The 16,965-nt window shown below is 43.5% G+C and overlaps 1 protein-coding gene and 1 long non-coding RNA gene across 2 annotated transcripts; one reads left to right on the top strand and one right to left on the bottom strand.

The window, feature by feature from the left end:
- Positions 1 to 1,815: 1,815 nt before the first annotated feature.
- Positions 1,816 to 3,119, bottom strand: LOC115557535 (uncharacterized). Its single transcript, XR_003979199.1, has 2 exons — positions 2,987 to 3,119; positions 1,816 to 2,100 (listed from the first exon to the last, which is right to left on the bottom strand). It is a non-coding gene; the product is annotated as an uncharacterized LOC115557535 (long non-coding RNA).
- A 290-nt stretch (positions 3,120 to 3,409) lies between these two features.
- Positions 3,410 to 6,276, top strand: lsm3 (LSM3 homolog, U6 small nuclear RNA and mRNA degradation associated). Its single transcript, XM_030375408.1, has 4 exons — positions 3,410 to 3,487; positions 4,348 to 4,458; positions 4,743 to 4,838; positions 5,615 to 6,276. Exons 1-4 carry the CDS (start codon positions 3,467 to 3,469, stop codon positions 5,693 to 5,695), a joined length of 309 nt encoding a protein of 102 aa, XP_030231268.1. The 5' UTR covers positions 3,410 to 3,466; the 3' UTR covers positions 5,696 to 6,276.
- Positions 6,277 to 16,965: the final 10,689 nt, after the last annotated feature.

Below are 16,965 nucleotides of genomic sequence, written 5' to 3'. Positions count from 1 at the left end.
CTAAGGAGAGAGAAGGGAGCGAAAGGGAGGGAGAGGGAGGGAGTGGCAAAGAAAGTGGCAAAGAGATGAGGGGAGGTAAAGGGAGAGAAGGACTGATAGATTGTCCTGGTTAAATGTCTGACCTTATCTATAATGGTGGCCTTGTCATGTCTATAGCAGCAGTAATAGTAGCATATATTTGTTCCTGAACTCTCCTCTGTGATAGCCTAGGTTCCTGCCTAGGATTAAAACAGTACACTTGATCTTATTCATTTCAGTGTGGAGAGTTCCTCCAGCGGCAGTGGAACAGAGATCAGAAGGAGGTGTGATCCCGCAGGGTTAACTGATAGTTATGTCTTTGTCTACTACTGAATGTGGACTTTTAACAAGAAACACAATTACGTTATTATGACAAAGAATCTGAGTCCCATACATTTTGGAAATCAATTTCAACCAAAAGACATGTCATTTTATTTGGGAGGAAGATGAAACTGAAAAGGAAGGTTTCAAGAGTTTGTTGGACAAATATTGACATTGTGTTGCCCTGAGCTTCTTATCAAAAAAGGACGTTTCATTTTTGGCTTGCTTTGTGGATTTGATGTGAGTGGGGCTGGAAAGCTATAGCCTATATCCTATTTTCATCATTGTGTGTGTGTGTGTGTGTGTGTGTGTGTGTGTGTGTGTGTGTGTGTGTGTGTGTGTGTGTGTGTGTGTGTGTGTGTGTGTGTGTGTGTGTGTGTGTGTGTGTGTGTGTGTGTGTGTGTGCATGTGTGTGTGTGTGTGTGTGTGTGTGTGTGTGGGTGTGTTGGACTCTGTGTGTATCCATCCATCCTCCAATGACCGGGTGGTCATTCATAATTAAAAGCCCATGATTCAGCTGTCACTCATTAGCCAGATGAGTGTGTGAGTGGTGGTCTGAGCAGGGTCTATTTCAGTGGCCCTGCACTGTAACGACCGATATAGAACGCTAGCTTATTCTCCTTCTGCTCCTCTCCAACGTTCCTTTCTCCTCCTTCCTTTCTGTTGACTGTGTGTATTTCAGGAACAGACGGTGGGCCGTCTGTCCCTGTTTTACTTAAATATATAATTAGGGCTTTAATTTTTTCATGGAAAGAAGAGTGAAGGGTGTAATGAAAGTAGGTTGAAGAAGAGAGAAGGAATGACATTCAGCAGAGGACAGCAGGCGGGAATCTAACCCGCAGTCACTACAATCTTGCCTGGATGGTTAGAACGTGGAGCCACCCTGAAGAGTTGGAGGGACTATAATAGTGTGTCCTACAACAGAGTGTATTAAAATGCCTCTATTTTGCAATCGGGTGTGTTCTGATTAGCTGTTACAAGCAATTTCTAAACCGATAATCGACCCCGGAAAACTGATGAGAACCTTGTGAACTCTTGCAGTTTCACTTTGTTTCCAGCAGAGGTCTCTAGCCACCTGGTCTCCCGGAACGCCGGGTTAATGGAGTAGGCCTACAGAGCCTATTCTGAGTAAGGAACTATCTTTATCGCAGCTGAACAGCGCTGCTGGAGATTTGAAATTGCAACTGAAAACTTAAAATCTTTTCAAATCAAAGTTCAGGCAGGACTACTTGGTTGATAGTAGAAATATCCCCAATTAATATGCTTAACTTCTGTATTGAGCATTTATTTAAGGCAAAACTTAAAACGTTCCTCTGAATTCTTTGCTTATTTTTGTTATTGCCATATCGATATGTCAAATACTGCTGGTACCGATTAATACGCCCATAATGTAACTTCGCCCTCTAGTGGCAATGAGATAGATTAAGACTTATGTTATCTTTTCAATTCAGTACCCAGCAAAAGAAAGAATAAGAATTAAATTCAAGTGAAACAGGTTTATAACATGCACGTGTATTATACATTCAAAAGTCATTTCAAAATCAGCATTATGTAAAAAAATATTTATTGGTTGAGACTAATGACCGAAATTCTTACCAATGTCTAACGTGGTTCAATATTTTAATTTTTATTCCTGCTGATTGAAACGTGGATTTGATACATGTCCTCTCTCTCCTCTCCGAACTTGGCTGGTGATCGATCGGCGACCTACTTCCTTTCCAGGAGCGACACCTTGTGGCCGAACTCCATGTTACTCCTGGGCTATGAGGGGCAGCAATTCACAAATGTGCCAAAGGTCAATGCGATTACAAAACGTGAACACATTTAACCCGCAAAACTTTTTTTAATAGAATTCACACTCAAAGCGCAAAGCACACGGGGAAAAAAAATATTAATCTCAATGATGACATTGAGCCCGGTTCTTTACCATTATATATTCCTCTTAAAAGCTTATCAAAACCTCGTGTGGGTCTACAATGGCTGTTATCCGACACATAGGCTATAAATAGACTATCCCCTGCTTCCCAGAATACAATGCAATATCATATTACAACCATAGATCTTATTCAACACGGCAGGGCCGTGTACGGGGGCATGTGGCAGGGATCTCTTCCACCGCAGAGCTACGGGGGGAGCTGAGAGTGGAATGGGTAACACCGCTGCCCTAATGTCCCTCCTTACCGAACAGACCCAGTATGGGGCACTGGGCTGGAACGTGGAGTGGAGGCAAAACCGAGGTCCTCTTGATAATGAAATAATAACATACTATAATTTATGAAAGAAGCAGAACTATTGGGTCACCGAACACAGAGGTCGCTCCGAGGTGGACCACCCACACACACACTCGAGTCGAGAGTCGACGTGGCACAACGCACGGGGAAACTTTGAATCACTTTTCATGTTAAGATTTGAAACACTTAAAACACATTCAACGGTAGACTATGCCTACATCGTTTGCTGTTTCGATTACCTAATCATCAGCTAAATATATTTTTAGGGAAAAACAATTGTTGCGCTTTTAGAATAATTGCTATACCCAAGCCTCTACATAATCAATGCACATTTCTTTGAAGATAACCTAATATTATTACAATAAAAATGTTTTAAATTTCAGAAGTAACTTATAATGAGCTTCGGTATAACTTACGTTGTGAAACAAAAGCGACCGTCCAGTTGGCTGAACTAGAGGAGATGGAAAGAAGAGGAGAGAGTGGTACTCGATCTTTCAATCCAAGTTGCCAGGTTAGGGCGACATCCTCCGCTCTAAAGGCTGTATCATCCCTTGCAGTCAGATCGATACAAAAGCATCTCTCAAATGAATGCATTTCCGAATTAATTCTCAACAATTCACATGAACTCTTTCTTTAGTGATCGAAGTGGATTAATTAAGTAGGTATATCCCTGTCCAGACATGAACAGTTCAATTTATTTATAACACGTTTACAAACTGTGCATTCAAATTAAGCTAAATTACAAAAATGTTAATAGATGAATGCGTTAAGAGAAAACCTAAATTGGAAAAAAAAAGCATTGTTGAATAAAACGAACGCGTGGCCTTTTAGGTAAATTAGAATACGTATATCTGATGGATCTGGCAACCTGATGTCTTCCGAGTCACGTGGTAGAAATGGCGGATGAAGTCGAACCTGTGAGTGTTTGCACGTTTACACACTTTATATCGCAAATAGTTTACCGCATATTGTCAATGAATATTTCTCAATTAACCTACTCTCAATGGGAACTAAATTGAGGCACACTGATCGGTTGGACTATTTCCCATTGGTAGTCTTCTAAGGCGAATAACAGGACTTACTCAGTTAGCATCAAGTAGCAACCGATGTAGCATGTAGTAGTGACACCAATCGTGGTTCGTTTTGTTGTGGTCCATCTTCTAAGCATTATGCAAAGGCAAACTATCAATGTTAATAACTTGTCTAAATGCATGTATACCGCGGCAAGCATTAGGGAGAGGGGGACTAATATATATTTTTTTTAGGCTGCTGCTTTGTGTCATTTGTTACTAGCGCTGTGGTTGTTGTCCGTTTCCCTGTAATAGTAGTGTTCTTCTGGTTCCACCGAGCACAGCATGTGTACACACAATACACATTATGTGGTCACATACTCCTCCGCGGTCGGCTAGGGACTGAACTATACTTTTGTTGAACCACTTACAATGCCGAGGACGCATGCACTTTCAAACTATTCGATATTGGAAGGTGGTTACAAAAAACATTTTCTTCGCCAGCCATCCTACGTGTTAACAGTGACCACATGAGTGCATGAGGCACGTAGCTAGTTTCCACCGCAAAATTCAACTTAAAAACTCGTTATTTGTTATATACTGGCTGAATTTAATACCATACACTATGCTATTGTATATACTGACTATATAGTGTATAATACAAGAGCATACTGTCAATTCTATACTGAATGTACTTATTTTTTAATTTAAACCGTGTGTGTGTGTGTGTGTGTGTGTGTGTGTGTGTGTGTGTGTGTGTGTCACAGCAACAGACCACCAACACGGTGGAGGAGCCCCTGGACCTGATCAGGCTCAGTCTGGACGAGAGGATCTACGTCAAGATGAGGAACGATCGGGAGCTCCGCGGCAGACTGCATGTGAGCATGCACAAATATTCACTTTGTTATCGTCCAAATGTTTACTCATTAATCCATTGAAAAGCTTAGATCAGGTCCGAAAGAACAAGCCCCACCTGTGCATTTTCTGTGAACAAAATAAGGTTTAAATTTACAATGTTACATACATTCATACTTTCACACCCAGTTGCTAACTCCACACCCAAATTCCCTGTCCACGAGTCCTATCCAAACCGGCCCTAGTGTGGTCTAGGCCTGAGCTCCCACTATCCCAGCTCAAGTGTGAATGTGTTTTTGTGTTCCAGGCATACGACCAGCACCTGAACATGATCCTGGGGGCTGTGGAGGAGACGGTGACAACGGTGGAGATCGACGAGGAGACGTACGAGGAGCTGTACAAGGTACTAGTCCTGGTTGAGTCCTGGTGAGGGACGTAAAAGGGCTGTACAAAGGACATACAAGACACAGAAACGTATAGTATTCCAAGAGGGGTTGGTTGGATGGATGGGGCAAGTGTGGTTTACTATTTATCCTGCCTTATGGGCCCCAATTCTACATTTAGGACATTTTTATTTTTACATTTAGGGCAGTTAGCAGACGATTCTATCCAAATCAACTTGCAATAAGTACATTTTTCAGAAGAAAGAGAAACAATACATTGCTGTCGGTACAGTAAGGACGTTCATAGAACTAAGTGCAGTCACTAACAGCTGTTAGTTTTACATTTCCTGTATACAACAAAAATAGCAAGGTTAAGATGCTACAAAATGCTAAGTACCATTTTAAAGTGCAAGGATGGACAATATGCATTCAGTGCCAGGACGTGGAACATGCAATAAGTGCTTAAGAGGGGTGTGGGGGGGATGCCTCATGCTATGAGGCATCACAAGCTATAAAAAGTGGGAGTCCACTCAGATGTATGATCAATGGATATATCAATCTACTGTCCACTGGGATGGTTGGTAGGTTTAGTAGCCCTCTAAAAGCAGTTCCTTCTGAAATGTCCCCTAAGTGTAAGGGAGTTATTACATTGATTTATGTCGCACAATTCACAGACAAAGGTTTCAGGATATTTACGATCGTAAAGGAAATAAAACGATAAAAACAATGTACTCCTGACTAACATGACCTAGGTTATTGATGTGGTTTTCCTTCTGCTCCCATCTCCCTGCTGTAGTCCACCAAGAGGAACATCCCCATGTTGTTTGTCAGAGGAGACGGTGTGGTTCTTGTAGCTCCGCCCCTCAGGGTGGGCTAACAGCCACTTCCTGGTCACTCTGAACCAACGGGGGGGTAGTGACCTCGCTGACCTGACCAGTCGAAGACTGTCGAGGCAGGGTTATCTCTACCACGGGGGGAGGTAGAAAAACATGTCAACTTGGTTTTGTTGTGTTTTTTAATTTTTTAGGACAGTTTAAATCAATTCTTCCATTCTGAAGAATAGTTATTCTTGATGTGTTTTTGTATTAGTCAGTCATGCCAAATCCCCCAGGTGGATTTGAGAGCAAAATAATTTGCAGTTTCTGCTGAGAAACATCTGTCACGATGAACCAAACGGGGCGCGGAGCGATTTCTCGCTTTTTAGTTATCCTCAGTTAGGCTTGATAAGCCTTTGTTAGCCTGTAGCAAACAATGTTAAGGGCTCAATTGCATGAGGGATTCCAATATTTACTTTGTTAACCAAAACCTACAATGAAGTGCATGATTTCTGGTTATTATTTTGGGAGTTATTTCAAGATTAAACAATTTAGTTGAGTAAAAATGTTGAAACGTTTTTATGTTATGCTGTCCGTTTTTTGACTTTGCACTTGAGTAAACTTAAATGATTTTGAAAAAGAAGTGCTTGTTTCCAGTTTTTCCTTATCCTTCAAACCAAACTGACTTCCAAAGCCTGGTTACCTTGGTAGCATGTGAACAAATGTTTAAGGTGGCCGCTTTTTACTGCCAGTGTGATGTTGATTAGCCCTTACAAGTCCTTTTTTTCTAAGTTGATGTGTATGATGGATGGATCAACCTACCCATAGAAGGCACCAACCTTAAATCTCCATCTGAACTCTGCTAGATCACCACTAGATGGCAATGTGAACCTTATATTTCAAGCAAGTTCAGCGCATACACCGTCTGGTTCAGAGTCAAGAGGCCGCTGCCTAAACCCATGTGGTTAATTTGACTGTTTTGCATGAAATTTAGTGTCGATTTCAGCCAGTGAAACCAACCAACAGACTCTGATCCGGCTGATTCTGAGGCTCTAGCCCAGCATTAAAAATGTACAAATTGTGGCACCGGATGTTTGTCACTAGTCAGCATTGTGCTTAGATGTAAGGCAACTTACATATAACAATAGGCTCAGTGCAGCTACATATGTAGGACTAATTCCTTACATGTCTTAATATGTTGTGTCTTATATCAGCAACCCGATTATACACCGCATGGCAGGTGTCGCTCAAACGTTTCTCTCAGCCTTGTGATAAACATGGGTTGTATTTCACACCTCTGCCATGCACTTGTATTCCATATGAATGCAGCGAGCACGTGGTCTGGCCGGTCGACGGAAGAACCGCTCTCAGCCAATCACAAAGTTCCGGTGCTACTGCATTACGTCACATTTAATGCACACCTGTCACCCTCTTCTAGGAGATGTGAATATGAGGTCGTTCACACCTCCCTCTGAGACTCATCGCAGTGGATTCAGCTGTTCCAATTCCTCCAGTTGGGCAGCTCAGGGCTGATCAGCTCCCGGTGTCCACTAGCAGAAGACTACATACGATTTACAATGATGCTTACGTGGGGTGCTAATAGAAGCTTGGGAAAAAAAAAAGATCTATAGGTGTGCTCCATAAGTTGGATGATGTATTGACAACTTAAAGTGGTGATCTTGAAGACCTTCCCGTCGTCCTCTGGCGGCACCTGATGGCGTAAAAAAGCAATACGCCGCAACAAACAAGTGAATTGAAGAGTGAGTTTGTTAGCTCCAAAATTACCCAGAGATTATGGTCCTAGGAATTACATTTCAAGGGACTTAAAGGTTCCTTCAGTCCATTACAAGTTTTCCACCGCAGTGTATAGATCAAATCAGGCTAAAAACTATGTATGAACATCTGTCCTTGTGTGCACCTTTATCCTGCACCTGTCTGCGTGTTTTTGCATAATTCCATGCATTTGTGTAGGCTTTTGTTACACATATCCATACCCAAATCATCACACACATCCGACAAAGGTATTGTGTGCATTTTGTGCTTTCCAAACTACGATTAACAAGAAATCTACGATTTGTATTGACTCTACGATTACCATCCATGTTGAGCCAATATGGCATGAATGTTGAATCAAGGTCCTCTCAATGTACTATATATCTCCTTAAATTGACGTCTATAATTATGAATCATAGTATTAGTATTATATTATGTTGGGTTGTCTGCTGGTGGACACTTGGACCAGCCCAGTAAACCTAAAGTGTGTGGTACATATTAAAGGTCCCATGGCTTTATTGACTTTATGGATGCTTATATATAGGTTTTAATGGGCCCCTAATACAGTACTAGAAGATGTTCAAGAAATTCAGCCTTGGTGCAGAATTACAGCCACTACGAGCCAGTCCCACAATGAGCTTTCCACAAACGTGCCAATTTTAAGAGGCAGGTCAAGGTGGAGGGTGGGGGTGTGGCCCTGAGCAGCTTGCGGCCACTGTATCATGCGCTCGTGTTTACATTAGATGTATCGCAATGGCGAGGCGAACACACCATTTGGCCTTGTTCTGCAAATATTCTAGAACACTCCGGGTGCTCCTGCGGGAGTGTTGCCCGCGATTGTCCACTGCCTCGGCAGCGGGCTGCGCCGAGGCACCACCGCCTCGGCAGCGGGCAGCGGGCTGCGCCGAGGCACCACCGCCTCGGCAGCGGGCTGTGCCGAGGCACCACCTCCCCGCGGCGGTGGAGCTCCGCTGCCGCTACCTTGCGGCAGCGGGGCTCCAGTGGGAGACGATCGCGTGCAACAATCCCTTTCTCCTCCATGTCGCAGTTCATGTACTTCAGGGAGTCAAAGCCAAAGTTCCTTTTCCCCCAATTCCTTGGCTCAACCATGGCTGACATAACCCCCACTACGAGTCTCATTGTGGAATTACCAGAGACGTCAGAGAACCCGACGTGGTATGCGCCATAACACCAACACCAGAACGGTTATCCAAATAACAAAGAACACTTGCATTACAGTGTGTGTATTCACGCACACACACACACACACACACGTGGCGCTCACACGGGTCGTAGCTCATTGTCTCATTGGCAGGCTAAATTCTCTTGGTGGGCAAGTAAGTGAAAGGGGAGGTAACTTTTGAACAAATTCGAAATCGGAGAGTCTGAGCTTTCATTTTTCAAAGGCGAAGCAGGATATAGTGCTTGTTTTACACCTAACGCCATTTCTAGCTACTGGTGGACCACAGGCAGGCTAGGGGAACTCATATTAATGTTAGAAAATGTTAAAATTGTTCATACCATGGGACATTTAATGTGTCGGTTTTGCATGCATGTGTGTGTGTTTGTGTGTGCATGTGTATTTTCCTGCCTATCTGTGTATAGAAATGTATTTGTGTGTCTGTGTGTATCTGCTTAAATGTGCCTGCTTACGTAACATGTATGTTCATTCAGCCGATGGATATATGTGACTCACAGGGACTCGTGGTTGTGAACGTGTGTATGTATGCGACCGCATTAATACTGAACCCGCTCACCTGTCTGTGCATGAAGCTGTGTGTATGGCTGTGTGTTATAGGCCTGTATGCATGAGTGTGTACGTGTATAGGTTATGACTTGGTTTAGGTCTGTAATCAGACATCTATATGGGCGGGTCTGTACATGTGTGTATGAATATGTATTGTATGTCTTTCCCAGCAAGCTTTGCTTGCAGACCACCGTCAACGTCAGAAACATGAATGGAATGTGTGTGTGTGTTTGGTTTTATATCGCACACACGCCCATATGTGAATCTGCAGGCTCCAGGACAGTTAAAATGAAAAGGCGTAGCCAAGCGAGGCAGGATATGAGTGTCGACTACACACAAGAGGGGCGCCGCATCGTTTCTTTAGGATGAGCGACATCAGGATATTGCCGTAGCGGGGGTCCTCGCAATATTCTTAGCATTTGTGATGTCATTCGTACCCGAAGCAGACCCCTCGTCCTCCAATCATAGTGCTGTTGTTGAAGAGGAAATGAGGCACGCTGAGATGTCAGTCGTATGTCTTTCATCAGATCTTCCTGGATGATGCTGCTCTCTGCTCTTCAGCTCTGGTTGGGCGGATATTAGGACCTCCCGCCTGTTTTACAGGACATCCTGGAGCCTGCGATTGCGATCTGAGTTAGATTGCCATGTTAGCTTTCACTTCCAAGGGGTTTGATGTAATGAGTCAGAGAAGGGAAGTTACGTCACACTGGTTGCATCTTGTGAGACGGAACCGATAGACCACCAGTGACAGCGACTCCGAAATGGGCGCTTTTACCCTAGCGTTCTGCACAGTGTGACGTCAACTTCAGATTCCCAATTGTTGTGAACCACAGTAAACTAAATAAATGACGATATCGTTTCTATGAATATAATTACTATAACTATTACTTTGCTTGCTTTGCACAAGGACCCCCCCCCCCCCCCCCCCACACACACACACACACACTTCCACCAGAACAAAATAATCTCCTGAAACAGATGGTTGAGTTGCTTACCCTAATGAAGCAAAGTAAATAGAAAATTCCAATAGATCCTGCACTGCCCAAAACATGTCTAAAGAGCATACCGTTGACCCCCCAGCTGTGACCCCGGGCAGGGGGACGTTGCTCCCATTGTCTCCCAGGAATGAGCATCACAAGGTGGGTCCTCCACCTACCCCGCCCCATCCAACCGTCCCCTTTAAAGCTTTGTGTCCCGGGCCCATGAGGACAATGTCCCCATGATGATTAAACTGACATGATTACTGATGGGTGAGCAATCCCCGCGTGGAAAACATGTTTTTTTGGGAAGTGAAGGGAAGCGACGATTGGTCATGCAGAGATGCGACAGGGAGATGTAGTGTGGCGTGACATGGGCTCACTTTGGTTGAATGAACACAAGGCTGCCGCTGCATTCTGGAATCCTGTGCAGCAGTGTATGCTGGGAGACCGTAGGGCATTGCAGTGATCTAGGTTTAGGGTTAGCCAGTAGAGTGTTGCAATAGTCCAAGGTTAAGGCTAACGAGAGGGGTGTGGCAGTAATCCAAGGTTAGGGCTAGCTTGAAGAGCGTTGCAGTCATCCAGGGTTAGGGTTTGCCAGTAGAGCATTGCAGTAGTCCAAGCTTAGGGTTAGTGAGTAGAGTGTTGCAGTAGTCTAGGGTTAGAGTTAGCCAGTAGAGAGTTGTAGTAGCCCAAGGTTAGGGTCAGCAGGAGGCTTTTAGTCAAGGTTAGCGAACCCGGGTCGCTGCGGTAAGTACTGGATCTTAATGGTACACACTCTACCCAGTGAGCCACCGGGGCGCCCCGGTGGTGAGATGATTTGAAGTAGTTCAGGGGTCACGTCGTCTGAGGATAAAGGATGCTAGATCTGGGTATCATCGGCATGACAGTGATTTGGAGAAGCCACAGGCCTCAATCATTGACCCCATGGAGAAATGGTATAAAATAAGAGGAGGAGGGGCACAGAGCCACACCGGTTTCCTCCAGTGTGGCAAACCTCCTAACCCAACTCCACCCTGTAGGACCTACCAGAGGGGTAGGATTGGAGCCCTCTGTGCACAGTCCCAATCATACCAAAAGCAGAGCTAGTTGAAAGGAGGATGTGCTCCTTATGACTCAACATCTCACTTCATAATTTCCAATAAACATTGGATTGTTCACACACAGACAGAGCAGATCTTGCCCGGTAACAGGCAGTGACGTTGTGTGGGGACCCATTTGTTTCCCAGCATCAGTGGGCTCGGAGACGCTGTCCCATGCAGACGTTGGAGGTTAGCAAGTTAGTGGCTGTTTGGTTTTACATCTTCATATCATGTCTGGGCATTCCAAGGCCACACATTTCAGCTCTGACTCCCACTTTGTGGTCGTATATCAGCCAACAACAGTACTTCAAATAAGGATGAGCAGTGTTCACTAGCTGTTCAAAGCATTTTCATGATTTACTACTAGCCCAGCTAATAATAATTATTCAATAAATTCTTTCGAAAGGACCCATGTGATCAAATTCTGAGTAAGTAGAATAAGTATTGTGTATGGAATTTTGACAGCTCTCCATTTTAACCAATGAGGGATATATGTTCTATAATTTAACAAGCGCTCCGGTTGATGGTTGACTGTCAATGAAGCTTCATATTTTAATTAACTAATAACTGATGTATGTAAAATCAGTACAGTCAGCACACCACAGTTTTGCATAGGGCTGAATGCTCCCTTTATGTATTCTGTACCTGCGTGTGGTGTGTGCCTGCTTATCTCCGCGTCACAGGTGTAGGTGGTGGAATCTTGTTTCCCTTTTAGGGATTAGTAGATTATGTTTTCATAATAGGATGTGTCGGTTTATAGCCGGCATATATGTGATGTATTTGTGAATTCAGGATCACACCTCTCGCTGAGGAAAACCTCAGATAAGCTCCCAGAGAGATAGACTTGGACTCATCATCTCCCCAGAGGCTGAAAGAACGTTTTCCTACTAGTTTTCATCTTGTTGCTAGCACAGAAGGCCAGGACATGATCATTATGGGCTGTGGAAACACATCAAGCTCAAATCTAGGGCTTATATTCCCCCGTCGACGATGATCTGTGCTCTCTGTGTGGCCCTTAAATGAGGATTTGCTGTGTTTGGATGCACATAGAACAGACACGTTGGCTTTCTTTCATAACGGAGGCAGCGGGACTGATATAAAATAACGAGCATCACTGAATGTTGTTAAAGAGATGGACATCAACGGACATTGTGCAAGTGCAGCGATGAGCTAAGGATTAGTGAGTGATGCAAGGGTACAAGGACTTAGTGAGTGATGTAAGGGTACACAGGATACAAATTACACAGTCGTCGTCCCCATCTCGAGTTCACGCGGGAAGTCAATGTAGTCCGTTTATCCCGGTCAAGCTCGGCTTGGATCTCAATCTAGGGTCCCAGATACAGCTGAGAGACACAGAGATCGTACAGCTCAACGAAATGCGTTCTAACTTTAAAATAAATACAATTAAATGACAAAAGCTAAAAGACATGAGCAAAACGCATGTTTTTCAGCGCAACACAAGACAGATACAAAGAACAGCAGAGTCAGCTTACGACATGTGCTGGATGTTTCTCATGGGACCATCTAGATATTCCCCTTTTCATTCCGCAAAGGTGAATATAAGTCTGAATATCAGTCTTGGCTGGACATCAATATATTACCAAATTTGGCCCCTGAATTGTGTTCTTAAAAAAACAAAAAACATAGTGACATCCATGCTCTCTTTGCTCTTGCCAAATCCGGTTGGAAGTAAAGCAAATAATATCATGATCTGAGAAAATCCTTCCGTTCAGATTTTTTTCTATCTTTTAACCTTGTTAATCATTCTATTTTCGAAACCAACATTCATGATTGCTAAGTGGCTCTCTACACTTTCCTTGGGCGCCTCCATCATTTTCTAGGGAGCTAGGTAGCTATGTAGCTCGCTTCACCGTTGAGGGAGCACGCATCAGAAGAGTTTGGACTCTGTTGAGTTACTCTACAAATGTATGGGCCAACATTTAAAGAGCATTTAACACACACACACACACACACACACACACACACACACACACACACACACACACACACACACATGTGTAAGCCTATAATATATATATATATATATATATATATATATATATATATATATATTACATATAAGCTTAATAGTCCTCGGTTTTTATTCAATGTTTTACTTCAGGAAGCCTGCATTAAAGCATTGAATTGCCATTCGTAACTGATGTATTTTCTATTGATTGTGACAATAAACATGAACTGAGATGGCATTGAGGCATGTGACATTGTGAAGGATGTCTCAAGGCGGTTATTCATCTGAATAACAATCACACGTTGGAATCCATGGCAGCTCTTTGACAACAACAAGGAAATACATGCCCTTATTACTTACGACATATGAAAACCACTTGTTATTGCACAACTTGGCATGTGGAAATAATTCTAGTTGAGTACATTCATTGTTCAATGCAATAATCTGAGTTAGCTTCCCTATTCTTCATCTCTCGCTCTCTCTCACACACGCACACACACACACACACACACACACACACACACACACACACACACACACACACACACACACACACACACACACACACACACACACACACACACACACACACACACACACACACACACACACACACACACAGACAATAGAGTCAAATAGCCAGTGAAACATAACTTCCCTGTAGAGCTGTGTGTTGACATAAACCCTGCCGCAGGTGTATTCAATATTTAACCAAACATCTCGTTATTCCGACTGGGCTGCTGGTGTTTTCATGGACGCTACTCTCAGCTGGAACACCACAGAACCACACAGAGAAGCAACTCGTGTTACAATCATATCATACATTCTGATCACAGGTCTTTTGCTTGCTTATCCTCTCTCCCGTTGTATCTCTATCATATTGCACAAAAGCTGATTTGATTTGTGCATGATAACAAATATAATAATATGTTATATGATAAAGGATCTGTGAATATGTTTATATATGTTGAAAGAATAACTGGGAAGAAAACCAAAATTGTACTTTTACGTACAAAAGAAAGGGCAAAATGGTTAGAACAAACGTATTCCTCCAGATCTGTGTGTGTGTGTGTGTGTGTGTGTGTGTGTGTGTGTGTGTGTGTGTGTGTGTGTGTGTGTGTGTGTGTGTGTGTGTGTGTGTGTGTGTGTGTGTGTGTGTGTGTGTGTTTGTGTGAATGTAAGGTGAACCCTGGTTTCACTCTCTCTGCTGTCTTCTCTTATTCATATACTTAAAGACTGGAGAGAGATCACCTTCCAATTGCTCTCCTTCCTTTATCTCTTTGTGTCTCCTTTGTGCACGGTGAACGTCTGAATGATCGGATCCTGCCTACATCACCCACACTGGTAGACAGCAGAATGAGACACAGAACCAACACACACACAAAAACACACTTTGTCTCAACAATACAAGTTGTGACACTATTTGTGTTCTTTATCTGATCCCAATCTAATCTGTTGCTGAATGTGAATTACAACAACACCCAAACACAACATGTGTCGTCTGGAATCTCTGCTCCTTTTGCTGCTCCGCCTGAGCCGGGGGTCAGAGGTTAGGTCCGTTATGAATGAGCTGCATCAACCACCAGGCAGCAACTATTCCCTCCCTCCTCGCAACACTCTGGTGCTCCAGTCGGGAACTCCGAACTTGGAACTTTGTTCACATTCAAACTTAAACACATGCCAAAAGGGCAAACAGCAATGCGTTGGACGCAAGGTTGGACGTTTAGAATATAGCCACCCAACAGACGAGATTTCGGCTCTTAAAACTCTTAAAACATGTATTTAGGTTTAGAAATTTCGAAAGCCTTTGCGTTTTGGATTTATAACATCAAAGGAAGCTGTGATCTCATTGACTCCGCTTCCAGAGGTTGGGCTTCAATACTCCATTGGAAAACTTTGGCAACACCTACACTGAAGGCTCACGATGTGTTTTTCACCATGGACAGAACGATCTACCACAGACTATGCCTGCAATAGAAATTTAAAAACAAAACAACATTGTCAAAAAAGCGAATGTCCAGGGAAAATAATCCTACCTCTGCCTCTTTCTCCACAATGCAAAATATCCCATGACTTCTGCAGATATAGTTAGAAGACAATCTGAACCCCCATCTGCCCCTCCAGACCCCTGCTGATCAAGGGTTAGAAAGACACCAGCACGTTTAAGGGCTCAGAGCCAGGTCCCTACACTCTTCCTGGCTACGCCAAACACTACCTACTGGGCGACTCTGGTAGGAATTTGTTAACCCATTTCTAAAGTGCTGCAGTTTGGTGACACACTCACACAGACACAAACCCTCCATAGGTGACCAGTAAATATAGAAAAAGTGGAGAAAAAAACAAATGAAAAGGCGAATTGTGCATCCATTAGCGTTTTTATTGAGCTAATAAGCTAATTCAATATAGAATTAGCATATTACTGATGATGTCATACAGATCTATGGACCATATCAGCGTTTCTCCGAGTTTCTTTTTGAATATTCACAGGCGGATCCACCCCAACGACCCAAAGGAAAGAATGATGCAAGGTCCCCTCCGCCCAAGATAAGATAGTGGTCCTCTCATCATGGGCCTTATAGCTCTGATTGGAACTGGTATGTGATTTGATAAAGACACTGATTCGTCTTCCAAAAGCAAGACGTAGTTCTAGATTCAAGTAATGGCTGTCAGTCTAGTGTCTAAATTTGCCATGCTCAAAAAGAAAGAATATAAGTATGCATTCATTTCTAAAAGAATATTTAATCAATTAGGAGAAATCAAACCTTGAAGAGGATTATCCTATCACATGTGGTTTAGAGAAGTGAAGAAAAAGGAAAAAGGAAAATTGTTATCTTCTTATCTGCTACTGTCCTGTGCATACTTTTGTTTGACTTTTTTGCTATCTTACCTTAACTAATCCTAGAAGAGAAGGGACGATAATATTAAATTAGGATAGGACTTAGTTCTTCGTGGACGCCCAAAGAGAGGTTCAGGCAGAAAGGCTTCCTGTGTCCTCGCTGAACCGACGAGGCCTCTACGTGGACATCCCTAGATAGCGTCACCACCATTCCATTAGTTTGACCTGAGGATTGGACCGCTTGCCCTCAACCTGGTATCCTGTGCCTCTCAGGAGTGAAACATCAGAAGCGCTAACGCCAAGGGAACCGCTGATGTCCCAGAGAGGGGTCGGTTCCGCATTCCGTAGGTCTGGGACCTCGTTCTGGCTCTGTTGGAGATGGTCATATGACTCTCCCTCTGTCTCTATCTCTTTGTCACTGTCGATGACTCTCTCAATCTGGCTCTCTCCGTCTATCTCTCCCTGGCTCGCTCTCTGTCTCTCTCTCTCTCTGTTGCTCCCTCTCTCATGCATTCAGTAATGCAGGAGTTGTGTGTTTGTGTGTGCATGCATGAGAGAGATACTGGTGTGTGTGTGTGTGTGTGTGTGTGTGTGTGTGTGTGTGTGTGTGTGTGTGTGTGTGTGTGTGTGTGTGTGTGTGTGTGTGTGTGTGTGTGTGTGTGTGTGTGTGTGTGCATGAGAAAGATAGTGTGTCTGTGTGTGTGTGTGTGTGTGTGTGTGTGTGTGTGTGTGTGTGTGTGTGTGTGCGCGCATGCATGAGAAAGATAGTGTGTGTGTCTGTGTGTGTGTGTGTGTGTGCTAGACAGACTGTGTGAGTGAGAGTATACACTTTCAATTAATCTGTACATTTACACGTTTTGTAAACAAGTAAACACACATATTATATGCTTTTGAAACAAGTTACAAGACAAATTATATTGGTAGCTTTAAGTGGAGCTGGGAGAGAAG

Source organism: Gadus morhua, chromosome 13, assembly GCF_902167405.1.
Source record: "Gadus morhua chromosome 13, gadMor3.0, whole genome shotgun sequence".
Lineage (NCBI taxonomy): Eukaryota > Metazoa > Chordata > Actinopteri > Gadiformes > Gadidae > Gadus > Gadus morhua.
The sequence above is the reverse complement of the archived record's forward strand: the minus strand, read 5'-3'. Positions and strand labels throughout refer to the sequence as shown.